This window comes from Schistocerca nitens, chromosome 12 (assembly GCF_023898315.1).
Source record: "Schistocerca nitens isolate TAMUIC-IGC-003100 chromosome 12, iqSchNite1.1, whole genome shotgun sequence".
Lineage (NCBI taxonomy): Eukaryota > Metazoa > Arthropoda > Insecta > Orthoptera > Acrididae > Schistocerca > Schistocerca nitens.
In genome coordinates, this window is record NC_064625.1 from 126,956,839 (window position 1) to 126,980,022 (window position 23,184).

Below are 23,184 nucleotides of genomic sequence, written 5' to 3' on the forward strand. Positions count from 1 at the left end.
ATCGATATATACGGGACCAACTTCGAGAGATATCGCACGCAGCGAAGCACGCTGAAAAACTCCGTAGTATTTTATTTGAAAAACAACATACAATCATGATTTTTTTTGAACAGCATTAACTTTTAATTAATACTCTTCTTCAGCAAGCCGGTGTACTGCATGAGCAAAGCACGTCACATGATTCAAATTGGGATAAAATACTCGAGGGCTTCTCCTGTTTTGATCATATAGGGAGGAGCATCTGAAATAAACGCGAACACCCTTTGATCTACAGAATATTCTGGAAAATTTTTACAAATATGGTGATCGTAGAATGATTTAATTTACCAAGCTCTTTGCAGGCCGCTATACAGGAAGAAGAAGGCTCTTCTTTTAAAGCACCAACGATTAAATTTTCAATGTAACGCCCACAAGTGTCTGTAGTTTCGTCAACTGAAATCCAGATAATGCTGTCCTTGAGTTCATTGCGTGTTTCTTCCAGAACACTTAGATAAATTGTCGGCATGTAATTTTTACGCAATGTTGATTCATCTGGTATATTTTGATTTAACCTTTATTTGTGCAGGAAGCCTTTGAGGATAGTGTTTGTAAGTTTGTGAAGAGGAGTATTGATTGCAGGGAATGCTTCACATAGATCCATGTTAAACTGACTTTTTTGGTTACCTTTGGACAAATCCCTGCTACTGCAGTTTGCTGTTGTCTGTTGTTTTGGTCCTTTCTTCTGCATTCCTGCGATATGATGACTTGTCTTGACCGAGAGAGGTGGCGCAGTGGTTAGCACACTGGACTCGCATTCGGGAGAACGACGGTTCAATCCCGCGTCCGGCCATCCTGATTTACATTTTCTGTGGTTTCCCTAAATTGCTCCAGGCAAATGCCGGGATGGTTCCTTTGAAAGGACACGGCCCACTTCCTTCCCCGTCCTTCCCTAAGCCGATGAGATCGATGACCTCGCTGTCTAGTCGCCGCGAGGGCTTAGCCGAGCGGTCTAGGGCGCTGCAGCCATGGGCTGTGCGGCTGGTCCCTGCGGAGGTTCGAGTCCTCCCTCGGGCATGGGTGTGTGTGTGTGTGTCCTTAGGATAATTTAGGTTAAGTAGTGTGTAAGCTTAGGGACTGATGACCGTAGCAGTTAAGTCCCATAACATTTCACACACATTTGAACATTTTTTTTTTTTTTTTTTTTGCTGTCTAGTCTCCTCCCCCAAACAACCCAACCCAACTTGTCTTGACCCGCTGGCCTATTTGAAACCTTTTCTTGCACGAAACGTTTTTCCCGCAAACTCGATGATGTAAAACAGCTCCGTCATACATAAATGTTCTAGGATGGTCGGCTGTGCACGAAACGACGTTCCTTTTTTCGGGCGGCGTGGCGCACAACTCGTTATACACCACACGTCGTAAACACGTTCAACTGTGTACAAGTAAACAGAAAGCTAAACAGAAGGAACGGACGTGCGATTAAAAGCTTGCGTAGTTTTATTGTTGCCGAGACGTAAAGTATGACAGCGGAGGGGATTAACCTGGGGGCGTGGGCGTAGGAGCATTGCCTCTGTCTGCCTGTTCCTGTTCCTCTTCTGTAATGATTTCGCTAGGCAGAGGCCTCTCGGTTAGCGACTGCACGCAGTTCTAGGTCGCGGTCAATCTGTGAGACATGAAAACCAGATCGAGCTAGAGACCGCCCGTCAAAATTTTTAAAATATTGTACACAAAGAGCGAAAATATGCATCTTCACTTGGTTTTAGTTAAAATATACAATAACCAGTGAAAAGGAACCAAATATGCATATTCAAATGTGTATAATCCGCCCAGAATGAGATTTTCACTCTGCAGCGGAGTGTGCGCTGATATGAAACTTCCTGGCAGATTAAAACTGTGTACCCGACCGCGACTCGAACTCGGGACCTTTGCCTTTCGCGGGCAACTGCTCTACCATCTGAGCTACCGAAGCACGACTCACGCCCGGTACTCACAGCTTTACTTCTGCCAGTATCTCGTCTCCTACCTTCCAAACTTTACAGAAGCTCTCCTGCGAGCACTTGCCCGCGAAAGGCAAAGGTCCCGAATTCGAGTCTCGGTCGCGCACACAGTTTTAATCTGCCAGGAAGTTTCATATCAGCGCACACTCCGCTGCAGAGTGAAAATCTCATTCTGGAAACATCCCCCAGGCTGTGGCTAAGCCATGTCTCCGCTATATCCTTTCTTTCAGGAGTGCTAGTTCTGCAAGGTTCGCAGGAGAGCTTCTGTAAAGTTTGGAAGGTAGGAGACGAGCTACTGGCAGAAGTAAAGCTGTGAGTACCGGGCGTGAGTCGTACTTCGGTAGCTCAGATGGTAGAGCACTTGCCCGCGAAAGGCAAAGGTCTCGAGTTCGAGTCTCGGTCGGGCACACAGTTTTAATCTGGCAGGAAGTTTCGTGTATAATCCGTTCTGTAGTTATTATTGCCACAATGGAACGCGTCGGATAAGTCGCAGAACGTCGTTCAAGCAGTTAAGGGGATGTTTACTACCTTTTAGTTAAAAAAATCGATTCTTTTAAATTGCATTTTTGGATCCATAAAAGGGTATAGAAACCACTCCTGAAACGGTTTTTCCGAATACGGAACGGACATGTTTGTCATTCGCGGTTGAATAAATAAATGCACCTGCCTGAAATCGTCCTTTTTCACTCACCAGTTTTTTTCTTTCGGAGGACGAGTTATTGTACCGGTGCTTGGGAGGAAACACACAAAATTCAAATGTAAGTTTGAAAGCGTATGTTTGGAAGTTAGCCCCCAAGCATTTGCATTCTGGTGCGAAGACTGTAGAGATTGCGACTTTCCTGGCAGTGAGCAGCTTCAACGAAAGTTTTTCAGCAATTCTGAAGACCATGACAACAATGGACGTCACCCTGGGAGTCTATTCGACACAGTCCGCCAAGCATTCGGACGACCACCGGATTCAAGCTGCCGGAAACCGCTTGTCACCGGCCGTACGAGCGGCTCTGGAGCAGCGCAGGATGGCCCAGATCGAGCAGAACGCCTTCTGCGAGGGAGAGGAAGGACTAGTTTATGGACCCGGATTAGCAAGTTGAACGTACGTTGCATAATATTGCATTTATATGTAGTCAAAAGTTCAAACGCGTTTTGCTCGAAATGACTTTTTTTTATCGCGCGGTATGATAACTTCAAATCTACTGAACCGATTGGCATGATTCTTTATTTCCGACGAAACTAACTAAATTGTCTAGGATTTGTACCACTTTTATTCCGATCCATCAAGTATAAATATTTTTATTTGGGCGACGAAGTCGAAAACTCGATAAAAACAACCCTGTTTTTTCAAATGGCCGCCATTTTGTTTCCTTTGGTCCAAATAACTTAAGCGAGGTACAACTCCTAAAGAATCTTATATACTTCGCTTACGGCAACTCAATTTTGATTTCAGACGAGCCGTCTGACCTGTGACATGCCACGCACGGAGGTCGACATCGAAAGTTTGTTTCGGTCCGACGGCACTTCCGCCTTTTCTAGTCGAAATTTTCGGTCGAAAAAATTCCAGTTTGTAGAGGCAATATTAATAAACATTTTGACCAAATTTGACATTGATATCTATAACATGTTGTTGTTGTTGTTGTCTTCAGTCCTGAGACTGGTTTGATGGAGCTCTCCATGCTACTCTATCCTGTGCAAGCCTCTTCATCTCCCAGTACCTACGGCAACCTACATCCTTCTGAATCTGCTTAGTGTATTCATCTCTTGGTCTCCCTCTACGATTTTTACCCTCCACGCTCCCCTTCAATGCTAAATTGGTGATCCCTTGATGCCTCAGAACATGTCCTACCAACCGATCCCTTCTTCTAGTCAAGTTGTGCCACAAACTCCTCTTCTCCCCAATTCTATTCAATACCTCCTCATTAGTTATGTGATCTACCCATCTAATCTTCAGCATTCTTCTGTAGCACGACATATCGAAAGCTTCTATTCTCTTCTTGTGTAAACTATTTATCGTCCACGTTTCACTTCCATTCATAGCTACACTCCATACAGATACTTTCAGAAACGACTTCCTGACACTTAAATCTATACTCGATGTTAACAAATTTCTCTTCTTCAGAAATACTTTCCTTGCCATTGCCAGTCTACATTTTATATCCTCTCTACTTCGACCATCGTCAGTTATTTTGCTTCCCAAATAGCAAAACTCCTTTACTACTTTAAGTGTCTAATTTCCCAATCTAATTCCCTCAGCATCACCGAACTTAATTCGACTACATTCCATTATCCTCGTTTTGATGTTCATCTTATACCCTTCTTTAAAGACACTGTCCATTCCGTTCAACTGCTCTTCCAAGTCCTTTGCTGTCTTTGACAGAATTACAATGTCATCGGCGAACCTCAAAGTTTTTATTTCTTCTCCATGGATTTTAGTACCTACTCCGAACTTTTCTTTCGTTTCCTTTACTGCTTGCTCAATATACAGATTGAACAACATCGGGGAGAGGCTACAGCCCGGTCTCACTCCCTTGCCAACCACTGCTTTCCTTTCATGTCCCTCGATTCTTATAACTGCCATCTGTTTTCTGTACAAATTGTAAATAGGCTTTCGCTCCCTGTATTTTACCCCTGCCACCTTCAGAATTTGAAAGAGAGTATTCCAATCAACATTGTCAAAAGCTTTCTCTAAGTCTACAGATGTTAGAAACGTAGGTTTGCCTTTCCTTAATCTTTCTTCTAAGATAAGTCGTAGGTTCAGTATTGCCTCACGTGTTCCAACGTTTCTGCGGAATCCAAACTGATCTTCCCCAAGGTCGGCTCCTACCTGTTTTTCCATTCGAATGTAAAGAATTCGCGTTCGTATTTTGATGCTGTAACTTATTAAGCTGATAGTTCGGTAATTTTCACATCTGTCAACACCTGTTTTCTTTGGGATTGGAAAAAAATTCTCAAGGAACATACTTTTTTTCAGGCCAAAGATAGTAAACCTCCCCTTAAGTCTGATAGGTTCCCGCAGGCAGTCTACGGTTGCAGCGAACTAGGGGGAACGTCTGGGTGGAGAGGACGCTTTTGATACGGCGCACAGGTGCAAGATGTCGGGCTGCGGCGCCCAGCTGATTGGCTGCAGGTATAAATAGAGTTCCCCGAATGTTGGCGACCGTCCCCAACACGTCATGGCCTGGGCTGGGGACACCGCACGGCCGGTCGACTAGGCGAGCACTGGGAGTCCCAGGTCACTACACTACGCTAACGATGGACTCACAGGGCACTACACTACACTACGCTGTAACCTCGCCACTATAAAAATATATAATTGTCTTTCACATTTAGTGTAACCTTCCAAAAAATAAATTGCGTAACCTATCAATAATAAAAAGTGACTAATCTCTCAATAATAAAAATGTGACTCACTTATAACCTTTCAATAATTGACTGTGAATTTAAACTGGTAAATTTTAGACGTCAGCAGTGCTGCGTCATGGCCCTGAAAGAACATTCTGAATAAATAGAAAATTCTTACCTCAATAAGGTCGCCGGATAACGCATATATATCTGCTCCTATAAGAAATTTTTCTGGCACAGCCAAGTGCAATGCTGGCCGATAGATTTGTCATGTATAAAAAGAACAACTGATTTTTCTCTGCAATAATCGGGATGACCATGGATTGGAGAAATTAGTAAATTCTTTACATTCAAATGAATGATCGTCAAAAGTTACTTTTTATGAGAAAGATTATTATTAAGAGATTTTTTTTGGACATTTACTTGGGACTTGATATAACAATACTACATATGCGCGAGGCTGCTTTTACCTTATACTATAACGCTCAGGGTCCGCCATCGCTCCACCCAACCGGCCAAGCGAACTTCACACTCCAGACTGCTCGCTAGCAACAACTTACTGCTACTGCTACACAGTTCCTACTACTGACAACACTGCTCTCTGGTCTGACATTCTCTTATAGCTTACATATCGCAGGCAGCGCGTGAGCAATCCATCGAAATTACATCTGCTCGAGTGCGCTAGCAACAAATTTCTTAATCATGGGCCTCTTACAACGCTAACGATGGACTCTCAGGGCACTACACTACACTACGCTAACGATGGACTCACAGGGCACTACACTACACTACACCATGCTAACGATGGACTCACAGGACACTACACTACGCTAATGATGGACTCACAGGGCACTACACTACATTACGCTAACGATGGACTCACAGTGCACTACACTACACTATGCTAACGATGGACACACAGGACACTACACTACGCTAATGATGGACTCAGGGCACTATACTACACTACGTTAACGATGGACTCACAGGACACTACACTACACTACACTATGCTAACGATGGACTCACAGGCCACTACACTACGCTAATGATGGACTCACAGGGCACTACACTACACTACGCTAACGATGGACTCACAGGGCACTACACTACACTACGCTAACGATGGACTCACAGGGCACTACACTACACTACACTATGCTAACGATGGACTCACTGGGCACTACACTACACTACACTACGCTAACGATGGACTCACAGGGCACTACACTAGACTACGCTAACGATGGACTCACAGGGCACTACACTACACTACACTACGCTAACGATGGACTCTCAGGGCACTACACTACACTACGCTAATGATGGACTCACAGGACACTACACTACGCTAATGATGGACTCACAGGGCACTACACTACACTACACTACGCTAACGATGGACTCTCAGGGCACTACACTACACTATGCTAACGACAGACTCACAGGACACTACACTACACTAATGATGGACTCACAGGGCACTACACTACACTACACTACGCTAACGATGGACTCACAGCGGCACTACACTACACTACACTACAATGCTAACAATGGACTGACAGGGCACTACACTACACTACACTAACGATGGACTCACAGGGCACTACATTACACTACACTACGATGGACTCACAGGGCGCTACACTACACTACACTACGCTAATGATGAACTCACAGAACACTACACTATGCTAACGATTGAGTCACAGAACACTATACTACACTACACTAACGATGGACTCAGAGGGCACTGTACTAACGATGGACTCACAGGGCACTACGCTGCAGTACACTACGCTAAGGATGGCGAAAACCCACTGGCTACAACCTATACCGGTATTTTAGATCTGAACAGCCGATATTTGCCCTTATTTATTTATTTACTCGTCAAGTTCCGTAGGACCAAATTGAGGAGGAAATTTCCAAGGTCATGGAACGTGTCAGTATATGAAATTACAACATAAAAGTAATAACAGATAAAAATAAAGGTTCATGAACCTTAAAAAAGTCAGCCCATAAGTTTAAGCAAACGCTGTCAGCAATACAATAAAAATCAGCTTAATTTTTCAAGGAACTCCTCGACAGAGTAGAAGGCGTGACCCATGAGGAAACTCTTCATTTTAGATTTGAAAGCGAGTGGATTACTGCTAAGATTTTTGAATTCGAGTGGCAGCTTATTGAAAATGGATGCAGCAGTATACTGCACAACTCTTTGCACGAGAGTTAAGGAAGTCCGATCCAAATGGAGGTTTGATTTCTGCCAGGTATTAACTGAGTCAAAGCGTTTATATAGATAAGGAACAGCAAAGGGCCTATAACACTACCGTGGGGAACGCCTGAAACCACTTCTGTTTAACTCAATGACTTTCCGTCAATTACTACGAACTGTCACCTCTCTGACAGGAAATCGCAAATCCAGCTGGGACGATATTGCATAAGCACGCAATTGTACTACAAGCCGCTTGTGTGGTACAGTGCCAAAAGCCTTCCGGAAATCCAGCAATACGGAATCGATGTGAAATCCCTTGTCAATTGCACTCAGCACTTCATGCGAGTAAAGAGCTGGTTGTGTTTCAAAGGAACGATGATTTCTAAACCCGTGTTGACTGCGCGTCAATAGACCGTTTCCTTCGAGGTAATTCATAATGTTCGAACACAATATATCTTCTAAAATCCCGCTGCATATCGGCGTTAACGATATGGGCCTGTAATTTACTGGATTGTCCTCGATGGTGAGTGTTCATCGGAGGTGAGGGTATCATCTGGAGTGCCCAGGGGAGTGTGGTAGGTCCGCTGTTTTTTTCTATCTACATAAATGACCTTTCGGATAGGGTGGATAGCAATGTGCGGCTGTTTGCTGATGATGCTGTGGTGTACGGGACGGTGGATACAAGATGACTTGGACAGGATTTGGGATTGATGTAAAGAATAGCAGCTAACTCTAAATATAGATAAATGTAAATTAATGCAGATGAATAGGAAAAAGAATCCCATAATGTTTGAATACTCCATTAGTAGTGTAGCGCTTGACACAGTCACGTAGATTAAATATTTGGGCGTAACATTGCAGAGCGATATGAAGTGGGACAAGCATGTAATGGCAGTTGTGGGGAAGGCGGATAGTCGTCTTCGCTTCATTGGTAGAATTTTGGGAAGATGTGGTTCATCTGTAAAGGAGACCGCTTATAAAACACTAATACGACCTATTCTTGAGTACTGCTCGAGCGTCTGGGATCCCTATCAGGTCGGATTGAGGGAGGACATAGAAGCAATTCAGAGGCGGGCTGCTAGATTTGTTACTGGTAGGTTTGATCATCACGCGGGTGTTACGGAAATGCTTCAGGAACTCGGGTGGGAGTCTCTGGAGGAAAGGAGGCGTTCTTTTCGTGAATCGCTACTGAGGAAATTTAGAGAACCAGCATTTCAGGGTGACTGCAGTACAATTTTACTGCCGCCAACTTACATTTCGCGAAAAGACCACAAAGATAAGATAAGAGAGATTAGGGCTCGTACATAGACATATAGGCAGTCATTTCTCTCGTTCTGTTTGGGAGTGGAACAGGGAGACAAGATGCTAGTTGTGGTACGAGGTACTCTAACAACCCTACCACAACAAAGGTCAAAAATTAATTATGATTGTAGTGTTACTCACGCTGCTAAATATTGCATTTTGGGGCAACAACAAAGTTATATTATGTGGCAGGTGTCATTAGAGCACAGTTATTAAAGTCATTTCTTGAAATAATGGATAAACTAGGCACTCATCTTTTCGTGTTTCCCACGCTGGTCTCGTTGTGAACTCAGGGCTCAATCATCGAAAATCTAGTTAGTGATGATTCCAAGCTCGGATGCAAGGAGGCCTAGGTGTTATTCTGCGATATTCAAAAGTTTTATAGATGTGTTTCATAAACCACTCTTGAAGATTAAACTTTTGCAAGTGAAGACAATGGTGATATAGAAAAGTAATCAGTACTCCGAATTCAAGTTACATTCTTTTTTATTACTTCTGTTACAATATCACGTAACTCGTTCTAAAACATTACTTCACAATATAAAACATACTTGAAAATATCTTCGTCACTGTTAAAGTTCACATTTCATAAACTGACTACAATTTGCGTCTTTTTAACGTGACGACCAAAGCTTGACTCTAATAACCGCATACGCGCCCAAAAATCAGAGTTACAAGTACGTCAATGATCATAGTGACAAAAGAAAGAATACACATAAGAATAATATCATTGCAATATATACCTATCGATGTATCGAAGTACCTCTACATTAATGAAATCAAGTCTGAATGTTGTCACAGAAATATGTTAACTATTTTACAGAAACACAGTAGAATATTGCTGGTATCGAGAGGTAGAGGTGAGGTGCCGTAATGGTTACGTAATTCAAGTACCATTACAGTACCCTCAGCCACGCACCGTATGGTGGATTGCGGAGTGTGTATGTAGATGTAGATGTAGGTGTACTACCTTTATTGAATATTGGTGTGACCTGTGCAACTTTCTTGTCTTTGGGTAGACGTGATGCTACTGGCAGTCGACTATATGTTCGTCCTGAAGATGGCCTTGCGATGGGCTGAAACCTGTCAGCACTAAATAAAAAACGCAATTGAGACTGTTTTCTTAATACTAGAGTAACTATCTTTTGCTAGAAGTGAGGACACGGGCATTACTCGCTGTAAACGTGTTGTGTTCATAGTTCCGTGTAGTCAGCGCGTACACAACTTTCCCACTAGAGCGCGCCCCGCTAAGCACAACAGCGCAGGCGCAGCGCTCGTCCGTCTCCGCACTACGAGATGGCGCTGCCTTAGAGACGGACCAAATTCTGCTTCCGCCGATCCGCGTATTAATATGTAACGCAGACAATGAGATTGCTGCTAACGTAGAACCTTTTCTCCTCGCGGATCACACTCCTGCAGTGATACCTGAACGCTCGAGGTATTATAACGAGTGTACAGACCTCCAATTAGTCAGTCTGCATTTGTCTGTACCAGTCTATAGTCAAGTTTCAGTCTGCGCCTAATAAGATTACCATATTCCTGTACATAGCCATGAAGATAAATGTATAGACACTTTGTCAAGTATCAGAGATATGTGAGAAGAAGATTAACGTACCAAGACCAAAGGAACTTCAGATTGTCAATTGTAAACAGCATCCAGAATCCAGTTAAGTAATTGTTATGATTTTTATTATTTTAATAAATGTGTGTGAAAATTAATCAAGTTCTGTTTAAAGTTGGTCACCGTCTATCTGCTACTCTAAGCTTCCAAGTGGCATTTCTATCGTCTGACCTAACGGCAGAAGATAAACACGCCACGACGAGACCACAAGACATATTGCTGACACTCGCCTACTTCGTTAGAGCGACAAGTCAAATAATCTGATGGTGTGTGTACCGAAGGTCTTACAGTACGCACACCACAAAACGTGACCTATGCAGACAGCCACTAGCAGCGTGAGTTCTGGTGCGCTCCATGTCGGGCTGTGGCATCACGTTGCAGGCGTGCTGTTGTACTGGGACAGGAGCAGGCCGCTGTTGCCTTGCGTGAGCCTGGGCGGTGAGTGGCAGTAGCCCGTTAGCGCTATGATTCGCGTCGAACTGCTAAATGCCGTTCGTCCGTAGGGCGGCGGAAGTGAAGTGACGGTTGACTGGAGAAGCGGCTGCCCAGATGGTGGTACATAACACAGTCCGCAGCAGCCGAGGTTCAGGCGCGAGCAGCCGGCCGCTGTGGCCGAGCGGATTTAGGCGCTTCAGTCCGGAAACGCGCTGCCGCTACGGTCGCAGGTTCGAATCCTGCCTCGGGCATGGATGTGTGTGATGTCCTTAGGTTAGTTAGGTTTAAGTACACTACTGCCTATTAAAATACAGACATGAAATACACTCCTGGAAATTGAAATAAGAACACCGTGAATTCATTGTCCCAGGAAGGGGAAACTTTATTGACACATTCCTGGGGTCAGATACATCACATGATCACACCGACAGAACCACAGGCACATAGACACAGGCAACAGAGCATGCACAATGTCGGCACTAGTACAGTGTATATCCACCTTTCGCAGCAATGCAGGCTGCTATTCTCCCATGGAGACGATCGTAGAGATGCTGGATGTAGTCCTGTGGAACGGCTTGCCATGCCATTTCCACCTGGCGCCTCAGTTGGACCAGCGTTCGTGCCGGACGTGCAGACCGCGTGAGACGACGCTTCATCCAGTCCCAAACATGCTCAATGGGGGACAGATCCGGAGATCTTGCTGGCCAGAGTAGTTGACTTACACCTTCTAGAGCACGTTGGGTGGCACGAGATACATGCGGACGTGCATTGTCCTGTTGGAACAGCAAGTTCCCTTGCCGGTCTAGGAATGGTAGAACGATGGGTTCGATGACGGTTTGGATGTACCGTGCACTATTCAGTGTCCCCTCGACGATCACCAGTGGTGTACGGCCAGTGTAGGAGATCGCTCCCCACACCATGATGCCGGGTGTTGGCCCTGTGTGCCTCGGTCGTATGCAGTCCTGATTGTGGCGCTCACCTGCACGGCGCCAAACACGCATACGACCATCATTGGCACCAAGGCAGAAGCGACTCTCATCGCTGAAGACGACACGTCTCCATTCGTCCCTCCATTCACGCCTGTTGCGACACCACTGGAGGCGGGCTGCACGATGTTGGGGCGTGAGCGGAAGACGGCCTAACGGTGTGCGGGACCGTAGCCCAGCTTCATGAAGACGGTTGCGAATGGTCCTCGCCGATACCCCAGGAGCAACAGTGTCCCTAATTTGCTGGGAAGTGGCGGTGCGGTCCCCTACGGCACTGCGTAGGATCCTACGGTCTTGGCGTGCATCCGTGCGTCGCTGCGGTCCGGTCCCAGGTCGACGGGCACGTACACCTTCCGCCGACCACTGGCGACAACATCGATGTACTGTGGAGATCTCACGCCCCACGTGTTGAGCAATTCGGCGGTACGTCCACCCGGCCTCCCGCATGCCCACTATACGCCCTCGCTCAAAGTCCGTCAACTGCACATACGGTTCACGTCCACGCTGTCGCGGCATGCTACCAGTGTTAAAGACTGCGATGTAGCTCCGTATGCCACGGCAAACTGGCTGACACTGACGGCGGCGGTGCACAAATGCTGCGCAGCTAGCGCCATTCGACGGCCAACACCGCGGTTCCTGGTGTGTCCGCTGTGCCGTGCGTGTGATCATTGCTTGTACAGCCCTCTCGCAGTGTCCGGAGCAAGTATGGTGGGTGTGACACACCGGTGTCAATGTGTTCTTTTTTCCATTTCCAGGAGTGTATAACCAACAGGAAGAAGATGCTGTGATATGCAAATGATTTGCTTTTCAGAGCATTCACACAAGGTTGGCGCCGGTGGCGACACCTACAACGTGCGCACATGAGGAAAGTTTCCAGCCGATTTCTCATACACAAACAGCAGTTGACGGGCGTTGCCTGGTGAAACGTTGTTGTGATGCCTCGTGTAAGGAGGAGAAATGCGTACCATCACGTTTCCGACTTTGATAAAGGTCGGATTGTAGCCCATCGAGATTGCGGTTTATCGTACCGCGACATTGATGCTCGCGTTGGTCGAGATCCAATGACTGTTAGCAGAATATGGAATCGGTGGGTTCACGAGGGTAATACGGATCGCCGTGCTGGATCCCAACGGCCTCGTATCACTAGCAGTCGAGATGACAGGCATCTTATCCGCATAGCTATAACGGATCGTGCAGCCACGCCTCGATCCCTGAGCCAACAGATGGGGAAGTTTGCAAGACAACAACCATCTGTAGTGTAACATTATCATTGCTTCCTCACTCTAACACAGCTTCACATTGACTGTCCCACTGTGCCACCAAAAATTATGACCTAACTTCTGCGATACAGCTTTACAACATCGCTGCTCGCTCACAATCGCCTCAGATACCAAAATTATACATGCCACTTGTCAGTATTGCCTGAAGTAAGTGTCAATGTGGCCGGAGAAGTGAGCAGCTAAAAACCATTTAACGGCGAAAATCGCATAAAATACTTCTGTAGAGTCTTGTGTCGCAAGGAAGCAAGGGACAGGGGATGTTGTCAGGGGAGATGATGTTATGGTTAGCCCGTATCTTTGTACTACAAACAGTTGCACACGTGGATTAATACGGTTCTTTATTTACATGAACAGGATACTTAGCTTGAGTGGAGCCCATGTGTTGTGGTACAAGGTCATCAGGAATCGGTAATCTTGCTATTCCAAACTTTAGTCTCGCTATAGACACTAATCTGGTCGCTGCATACTGTCGTAGCCTTTGACTCGCTCTGTGAATGAATGACAGATGCCAAACTGGAGTGTGAGTCAGTGAGGCTCTCTGGCCAGCGGCGGCGGCCTAAACACGCGCTGTCCAGAGAGAGCGTTGGCGGCCCGTTGCTTGCCAGTGTCTCTCTGGCCTCTCTCGAGATATTCGCACTCGATCCAGCACCCGCTATGGATCTTCACGCTTCACCTTTGCCGACCACTGCACTGGCGACATCTTACCTCAACACAACTTCTTTATTTAAAACAAACGGTTTCAACAGACTTTGCTGTCATCTTCAGGTCTGATAATCTTTTTGTCGTAAAAAATGTTCATTTTACCCTGATGTCACACACAAGATGCCAGGTAGATAAAAATAGCACATTATAAACGATTGTCACCGCTAAAATATTTCCACTCCTGGCCATTAAAATTGCTACACCAAGAAGAAATGCACATGATAAACGGGTATTCATTGGACAAATATACTAGAATTGACATGTTCTTACATTTTCACGCAATTTGGGTGCATAGATCCTGAGAAATCACTACCCAGTACCTCTGGCCGTAATAACGGCCTTGATACGCCTAGGCATTGAGTCAAGCAGAGCTTGGATGGCGTGTACAGGTACAGCTGCCCATGCAGCTTCAACACGATACCACAGTTCATCAAGAGTAGTGACGCGTATTGTGACAAGCCAGTTGCTCGGTCACCATTGACAAGACGTTTTCAGTTGGTGAGAGATTCGGAGAATGTGCTGGCCAGGGCAGCAGTCGAACATTTTCTGTATCCTGAAAGGTCCGTACAGGACCTGCAACATGCGGTCGTGCATTATCCTGCTGAAATGTAGGGTTTCGCAGGGATAGAATGAAGGAAGGATAGAGCAACGGGTCGTACCACATCTGAAATATGACGTCCGCTGTTCAAAGTGCCGTCAGTGCTTACAAGAGGTGACCGAGACGTGTGACCAATTGCACCCCATACCATCACGCCGAGTGATACGCCAGTACGGCGATGACGAATATACGCTTTCAATGTGCATTCACCGCCATGTCGCCAAACACGGATGCGACCATCATGATGCTGTAAACAGAACCTGGATTCATCCGAAAAAATGACGTTTTGCCATTCGTGCACCCAGGTTCGTCGTCGGGTACACCATCGCAGGCGCTCCTGTCTGTGATGCAGCGTCAAGGGTAACAACAGCCACGGTCTCCGAGCTGATAGTCCGTACTGCTGAAAACGTCGCCGTACTGTTCGTGCAGATGATTGTTGTCTTGCAAACGTCCCCATCTCTTGACTCGGGGATCGAAACGTGGCTGAACGATCCGTTACAGCCATGCGGATAAGTTGCCTGTCATCTCGAGTGCTAGTGATGCGTATTACCCTCCTGAACCCACTGATTCCATTTTCTGCTAACAGTCATTGGATCTCGACCAACGCGAGCAGCAGTGTCGCGATACGATAAACCGCAATCGCGATAGGCCACAATCCGACCTTTATCAAAGTCGGAAACGTGATGTAAGACCCGGTGATCGCTATAGTGCACTGTCGCCGGTGTAGCATCAAGAAAACTGCGATCTTCCGGCACGTCGACTGAACTGCACATTGCGGGGGTGCCCAACCCGCGGGCTGCGTGTTGAAAGTCATCGAAATGAATGAAATATGAGTGACGTTCTGATTGTGAGATCTCAGCTGTAATACTAAATGAACTGTCGTAATGAAACTTGTACTGTCGTAAAGCACTCCGTCTTCAGGCCACAAGTGACCCATCGGGACCATCCGACCGTCGTGTCATTCTCAGTTGATGATGCGGATAGGAGGGGCGTGGGGTCAGCACACCGCTCTTTCAGTCGTTATGATGTTATTCTTGACCGAAGCCACTACTATTCGATCGAGTAGCTCCTCAATTGGCATCACGAGGCTGAGTGCACCCCGAAAAATGGCAACAGCGCATGGCGGCCTCGGTGGTCACCCATCCAAGTGCCGGCCACACCCGACAGCGCTTAACTTCGGTGATCGCACGGGAACCGGTGTATCGACTGCGGCAAGGCCGTTGCCGTACTGTGGTAACGACAATAATAATTAATTGTTGTAATGTAAAGGGAAGTCCTTCGTACTGTAAAAGTTAACAATCGACTGCAAGAATTTTGAACAGTATAAACTGCCCGAATAATGAGCGTTGACATGAAACGGACGATATTTAGTTTTGCAAAACTGATCACAGATCCCAGAACTTAAAATCATGCACAGTATAGATAATCTAACTGTCTCTGAATGGCACAAGTTGGGCCAGATTGAATTAAAAAAAAAAAGCATCAAAATACGGGGTGATTTTAATTAAACATTCAAACCGCTGTAGAAATAGCACCACTGGTCAGAATAACGTTAAATTGCAACGGAATATTATCGGAGAAGGCGATAACGTATGGCTGAAAAAATAAATTGTTACAAAATGTAGCAATAGATGACGCTGTAAGCATCATAATTTAATAGTGGTCGGCTACAAGTGAGAAATGAATCATGCAACAGTGGCTACGGTGTACGTTTGACGTTAAACAAACTGTACTGCTCAGTGTGCATGGGTGTACAGGTGTGTACAGGTGTACAGGTGCCCATCCACCACGGCATCGGATGGGAAAAATCGGTTTTTAACTGCCCCGAGGCCGAAAGCCGTGTAAAAAGCGTCAATCACATCGGTTTTTAATTGTCCTGCGGCCTAAAACCGCACAAAAAGCATCAATAAAAATCAAATCGGATTATTAATTTCAGCGCGACTGGCGCAGAACATGTTCAGTGTGCTGTCTACCGTTTTCTGAAACAAGTTGAAATCGAGAAACAGCGTGTTCCAGAACAAATTATTTGCCGCCCTATCTTTCTGTCCAATGCAGCAGGCCTGCAAAAGTATCGGTTTACATTTAAACTATCTGTATGGCACACTCCTTGACAAATCCGTGAAAAGTCCAAAACGGAAGAGAGAACGAAATAAAAGTTCACGAGTTGAGACGCTTTCATGATTTTAATAATGAAAACTACACCAGTTACTCGTGTACAGGGTTATTACAAATGGTTGAAGCGATTTCACAGCTCTGCAATAACTTTATTATTTGAGATATTTTCACAATGCTTTGCACACACATACAAAAACTCAAAAAGTTTTTTTTAGGCATTCACAAATGTTCGATATGTGCCCCTTTAGTGATTCGGCAGACATCAAGCCGATAATCAAGTTCCTCTCACACTCGGCGCAGCATGTCCCCATCGATGAGTTCGAAAGCATCGTTGATGCGAGCTCGAAGTTCTGGCACGTTTCTTGGTAGAGGAGGTTTAAACACTGTATCTTTCACATAACCCCACAGAAAGAAATCGCATGAGGTTAAGTCGGGAGAGCGTGGAGGCCATGACACGAATTGCTGATCGTGATCTCCACCACGACCGATCCATCGGTTTTCCAGTCTCCTGTTTAAGAAATGCCGAACATCATGATGGAAGTGCGGTGGAGCACCATCCTGTTGAAAGATGAAGTCGGCGCTGTCGGTCTCCAGTTGTGGCATGCGCCAATTTTCCAGCATGTCCAGATACACGTGTCCTGTAACGTTTTCTACGCAGAGGAAAAATGGGCCGTAAACTTGAAACCGTGAGGCATCCAGAAGCTTTAAACTGCGCATACCATCGCCGAATGTAGTTAGCAGTTGGTGGATCTTTGTTGAACTTCGTCCTGAAGTGTCGTTGCACTGTTATGACTGACTGATGTGAGTGCATTTCAAGCGCGACATACGCTTTCTCGGCTCCTGTCGCCATTTTGTCTCACTGCGCTCTCGAGCGCTCTGGCGGCAAAAACCTGAAGTGCGGCTTCAGCCGAACAAAACTTTATGAGTTTTTCTACGTATCTGTAGTGTGTCGTGACCATATGTCAATGAATGGAGCTACAGTGAATTTATGAAATCGCTTCAATCATTTGTAATAGCCCTGTACTGATGCTTAGCGTAATTCGTTACGAGAACTGATTGTCATTTTAAAGTGCATTTGTGTACACTGTTATGGTGACTGGTGGCCACTAAAAACGTACAAATCTCTTCTTTGTATGTACAGCAGGTTTGTCAATGAAGTCGATGAGGAGCTGGTTGCATGGTCTGGGTCTACAAGGACTAAAATACGAGGGTCACTGCAGAAGAAATGCACACTACGTTTGTAAAAATACAGTTTTCATTCTGCATGTGTGAAAGTTTTACAGTGTGTACATACATCCTTCCCGCTTGTTTTCAAACTTAGTTCAACCTGTTCCCGTGAGTGGCGCCGTCACAGCATGTCTTCAAGACGGGTGCTACACTTGACGTTCGTCAGAAGCAACGTGCTGTCATAGAATTCCTGTGCTGTGAAGACGAGACAGTGGGAAACATCCACGAGAGGTTGAAAAAGGTGTACGGAGATGCTGCTGTCGCTCGCAGTACAGTTAGTCGGTGGGCAAGCAGGTTACGTGATGAAAGCGGGCACGGCAATGTTGAGGATTGTCCTCGCAGCGGCAGGCCTCGTACTGCACACACTCCAGACAATGTGCAGAGAGTTAAAGAATTGGTGACTGCTGACAGACGAATCGCAGTGAACGAATTGTCACGCTACGTTGAGATAGGGGAAGGAAGGGTTTGCAGAATACTCAAACTGTTGGGGTTAAAAAAGTTTTCTGCCAGGTGGGTTCCCAGGATGTTGACAGTGGCTCACAAAGAAACAAGAAAAACGGTATGCAGCGAACTTTTGGAACAGTGCGAGAATGGTGGAGATGAATTTCTTGGAAGAACTGTGACAGGTGATGAAACAGGCAATCAATGGAGTGGCATCATGCAAATTCACCCAAGAAAAAAAAATTCAAAACCACACCTTCTGTTGGAAAAGTTATGGCTACGGTGTTTTTCGATTCCGAAGGACTCTAGCTTGTGGACATCGTGCCAAGTGGAACCACCATAAATTCTGATGCATATGTGACGACACTGAAGAAACTTCAGGCTCGACTGAGTGGTGTTCGACCACATCGGCAAAAGCAGGATGTTTTGCTGTTGCACGACAATGCACCGCCACATGTCAGTCAAAAAACCATGGAAGCGGAACGGTTGCACTTCTGTCACGTTGAACGTTGTCGTCGTTTGTCCCGTTCTTGCAGCATCTTTTTCTAGCCGTAGCGATGTTGGAGATTTAATGTCTTACTGGAACCCTGATATTTGTGAAATGGTCGTACAGGAAAATCCCTACTTCATCGGTACCTCGATGTTGTGTCCCATCACTCTTGCGCCGACTATAACACCACATTCCAATTAACTTAAATCTTGATAAGCTGCCACTGTAGCAGCAGTAACCGATCTAATAACTCCGCCAGGCGTTGCCGACCGCAGCGCCTTATTCTGCCTCTTTACATATATCTGTATTTGAATACGCAGTCCTATACCAGTTTCTGTGGCGCTTGAGTGTATTTCCCGTACCAAGTTATAAGGCTTAATATCCTCGTCAATATTTCATATACACTAATGCTCATAAATTAAGGAAAATTTGCAGAATTTGGTGCCACACGACGTGACACTACACAAAACGGGCGCTAATAGCATAGGCACATAGCGAACACACACGAGACAGATCTGTTACTCCACAGTATTGGTGATAAGTTGAGAAAACCATCCCGAATCACATGTGCTACAAAACGCCACTGTTTCCTGCGCATGTACCCCGAAATCAATATGGGATATGACCACCATGCACACGTACACAGGCCGCACAACGGGTTGGCATACTCTGGATCAGGTGGTCGAGCAGCTGCTGGGGTATAGCCTCTCATTCTTGCACCAGTGCCTGTCGGAGCTCCTGAAGTGTCGTAGGGGTTTGGAGACGTGCAGCTATACGTCGACCGAGCGCATCCCAGATGTGCTCACTGGGATGTAGGTCTGGAGAACAGGCAGGCCACTCCATTCACCTGATATCTTCTGTTTCAAGATACTCCACCACGTTGGCAGCTAGGTGAGGCCCTGCGTTATCATCCATCGGGAGGAAGATAGGACCCACTACACCCCTGAAAAGGCGGACCTACCGCTGCAAAATGACGTCCCAATACACCTGACCTGTTACAGTTCCTCTGTCAAAGACATGCAGGGGTGTATGTGCACCAATCATAATCCCATCCCACACCATCAAACTACGACCTCCATACAGATCCCTTTCGAGGACATTAAGGGGTTGGTATCTGGTTCACGCCAGATGAAAAGCCGGCGCGAATCAGTATTCAGACTGTACCTGGACCCATCCGTGAACATAACCCGGAACCACTGTTCCAATGACCATGTACTGTGTTCTTGACACCAGGCTTCACGGGCTCTCCTGTGACCAGGGGTCAGTGGAATGCACCCTGTCTTTTCAGTCGTCTGTAGACTGTGTGTCTGGAGACAACTGTTTCAGTGGCTACTGTAAGGTCCCGAGCAAGGCTACCTGCAGTATCCCGTGGCCGTCTGCGGGCACTGATGGTGAGATCTCGGTCTTCTTGTGGTGTTGTACACAGTGGATGTCCCTGTAATGTAACGCCTAGACACGTTCCCTGTCTGCTGGAAGCGTTGCCATAATCTCGAGATCAGACTTTGTGGCACACGGAGGGCCCGTGCTACGACCTGCTGTGTCTGACCAGCCTCCACGTCGCCCTGGTATTCTATCCCTCATAACGTCATCGATATGTGTTCTTTGAGCCATTTTCAACACACAGTCACCATTAGCATGTCTGCACACTTACTTGCTGCACCGCACTCTGACATGCACCAACACACCTCTGCATATGGGGACTGCTGCCAGCACCACCGTGCTACGACCACAGGTCAAACGCGCCGCATGGTCATACCCCGAGGTGATTTACACCAGGAAACTGCCCACCAGAGCGTTGTTTCACCATGTGTCAGCATTATCCTTAATTTATGAGCATGAGTGTAGTTCAATAATTGTCATCGTGTAAGTTCAGCACTCTGTGTCAGAAATTAACTTTCCACATACTCTCTCTCTCTCTGTCTCTCTCTCTCTCTCTCTCTCTCTCTCTCTCTGACACACACACACACACACACACACACACACACACACTGTGGTGTGCGTACTGTAAGACCTTCGGTACACACACCATCAGATTATTTGACTTGTCGCTCTAACGAAGTAGGCGAGTGTCAGCAATATGTCTCGTGGTCTTATCGTGGCGTCTTTATCTTCTGCCGTTAGGTCAGACCATAGAAATGCCACTTGCACGCTTAGAGTAGCAGATTGATGGTGACCAACTTTAAACAGAACTTGATTAATTTTCACACACATTTATTAAAATAATAAACAGCATAAAAATTACTTAACTTGGTTCTGGATGCTATTTACAATTGGCTCTGACTCTCAGCACTATGCGACTCAACTTCTGAGGTCATCAGTCGCCTAGAACTTAGAACTAATTAAACCTAACTAACCTAAGGACATCACACACATCCATGCCCGAGGCAGGATTCGAACCTGCGACCGTAGCGATCGCTCGGTTCCAGACTGTAGCGCCCAGAACCGCACGGCCACTAATTACAATTGACAATCTGTAGTTCCTTTGGTCTTGGTACGTTAATCTTATTCTCACATATCTCTGATACTTGACAAAAGTGTCTATACATTTGCACGCATCTCGTGGTCGTGCGGTAGCGTTCTCGCTTCCCACGCCCGGGTTCCCGGGTTCGATTCCCGGCGGGGTCAGGGATTTTCTCTGCCTCGTGATGGCTGGGTGTTGTGTGCTGTCCTTAGGTTAGTTAGGTTTAAGTAGTTCTAAGTTCTAGGGGACTTATGACCACAGCAGTTGAGTCCCATAGTGCTCATAGCCATTTTTGTCTATACATTTATCTTCATGGCTATGCACAGAAATATGATAATCTTATTAGGTGCAGACTGAAACTTGACTATAGACTAATGCAGGCTAATGCAGACTTATGCAGACTGACTAATCGGAGGTCTGTACACTCGTTATAATACCTCGCGCGTTCAAGTATCACTGCGCGAGTGTGATCCGCGAGGAGAAAAGGTTCTACGTTAGCAGCAATCTCATTGGCTGCGTTACATATTAATACGCAGATCGGCGGAAGCAGAATTTCGTCCAAGGCAGCGCCATCTCGTAGTGCAGAGACGGACGAGCGCTGCGCCTGCGCTGTTGTACTTAGCGCGGCGCGCCCTATTGGGAAAGTTGTGTACGCGCGGACTACGAGAAACTATGTACACAACACTGCAAAACATTTGCTATCGATGGATCACAGGAGCTCCATGGTGGACACGAAACGTCGACATCCGCACCGCACTCCACGAGACCACTATACAAGAGAAGGTCCATGACAAGGCTCTACGAGTTTTTGACAAGATCGATGCCCTTAGGGGCGAAGTTCGACAATTAGCATCGGTCGGAACGGTAAACCCTGCAAGATGGCACAAGTATCGAGTACCGAAGTCAATAACGTTTCACCCCCCATAGGCAATCTGTCATAACACGAGGCAGCAGTCCCACATAACAGCATTGACACATTTCACCCTCCACAGGAGATAGACATCACCAAAGACAGCAGGCTAAAGGACCCATTGCGTGCCCAAGCCTAACTGAATGTGTAATAAATAAAGTGTTTAAGTGTTTTCCTTTTATCCTTACATCCCATCCTAGAAGAATAAGTCATCAAGGATGATCTCTCCAGTCCACACCACACACTAAAAAAAAAAAAAAAAAAAAAATGTACACAACACACACACACACACACACACACAGTTACACAGGGAGAGAGAGAGACAGAGAGAAGGGAAGGCAACTGTGCTGATAACCTGTCTAAAACCGCAGAGTCCCTCGTCGTACGGTAGGCCTACATGACGTGCATCGCACGCACGCTGACAACTAGCCGTGCGAGACCCACCGGGACCCTGGTGCTGGGTTGCGCAACCGCATCAGCCTTTTCTTTTTCTTTTAGGTTGGAACTCCGCTCGAAGTCTTGGAGGCCGGGACGGCTGCGGCGAGATACGATCTGAGGCAATTAGAACAATGCCTCGTTCGGGTGCTCCCACGGCAGATACCATCTGCACGGCGGCGCCGAAAATTTAGCAGGGCCTGCTCCGTGTTGTAGGCGTGTCCGTCCCGTCCTGTGGGAAGGGAAGCCAAGCCAAGCAATGGACGCAGCCGGCACCTTTTGTTCTAACCACTGTAGGCGGACGTGTATGCGTGTAGCAACCAGTCCCCTCTGAGTTTTCCCCCAATTTCAGATTGCCCACTGTAGTGATTCCTTTAACCGATGACTACATTCCCATCAATTAGTACGCTTCGATTATTACATTCTACACCTGCATGTCACCCTGTCTGCACTTTGTATACATTGCAATTTTTTTTGGGTCATCAGTCTTCTGGCTGGTTTGATGCGGCCCACCACGAATTCCTCTCCTGTGCCAATCTCTGCATCTCAGAGTAGCAATTCCAACCTACATCCCCACATATTTGCTTGACACATTCCAATCTCTCTACATGTCAGAGTAGCACTTGCACTCTACATCCCTACATATTTGCTGGA

At 46.3% G+C, this 23,184-nt stretch overlaps 1 protein-coding gene and 1 pseudogene across 1 annotated transcript in view; one reads left to right on the forward strand and one right to left on the reverse strand.

Annotated features, from left to right (window-relative positions):
* Window positions 1–22,724, forward strand: part of LOC126214953 (protein hunchback-like) — a 134,395-nt gene extending 111,671 nt beyond the window's left edge. The window contains exon 2 of the mRNA XM_049941589.1: window positions 22,594–22,724. Coding sequence (XP_049797546.1) covers window positions 22,594–22,724 — 131 coding nt within the window. The remainder of the gene's footprint in view (window positions 1–22,593) is intronic.
* Window positions 15,559–15,676, reverse strand: LOC126215539 (5S ribosomal RNA; annotated as a pseudogene).
* Window positions 22,725–23,184: the final 460 nt, after the last annotated feature.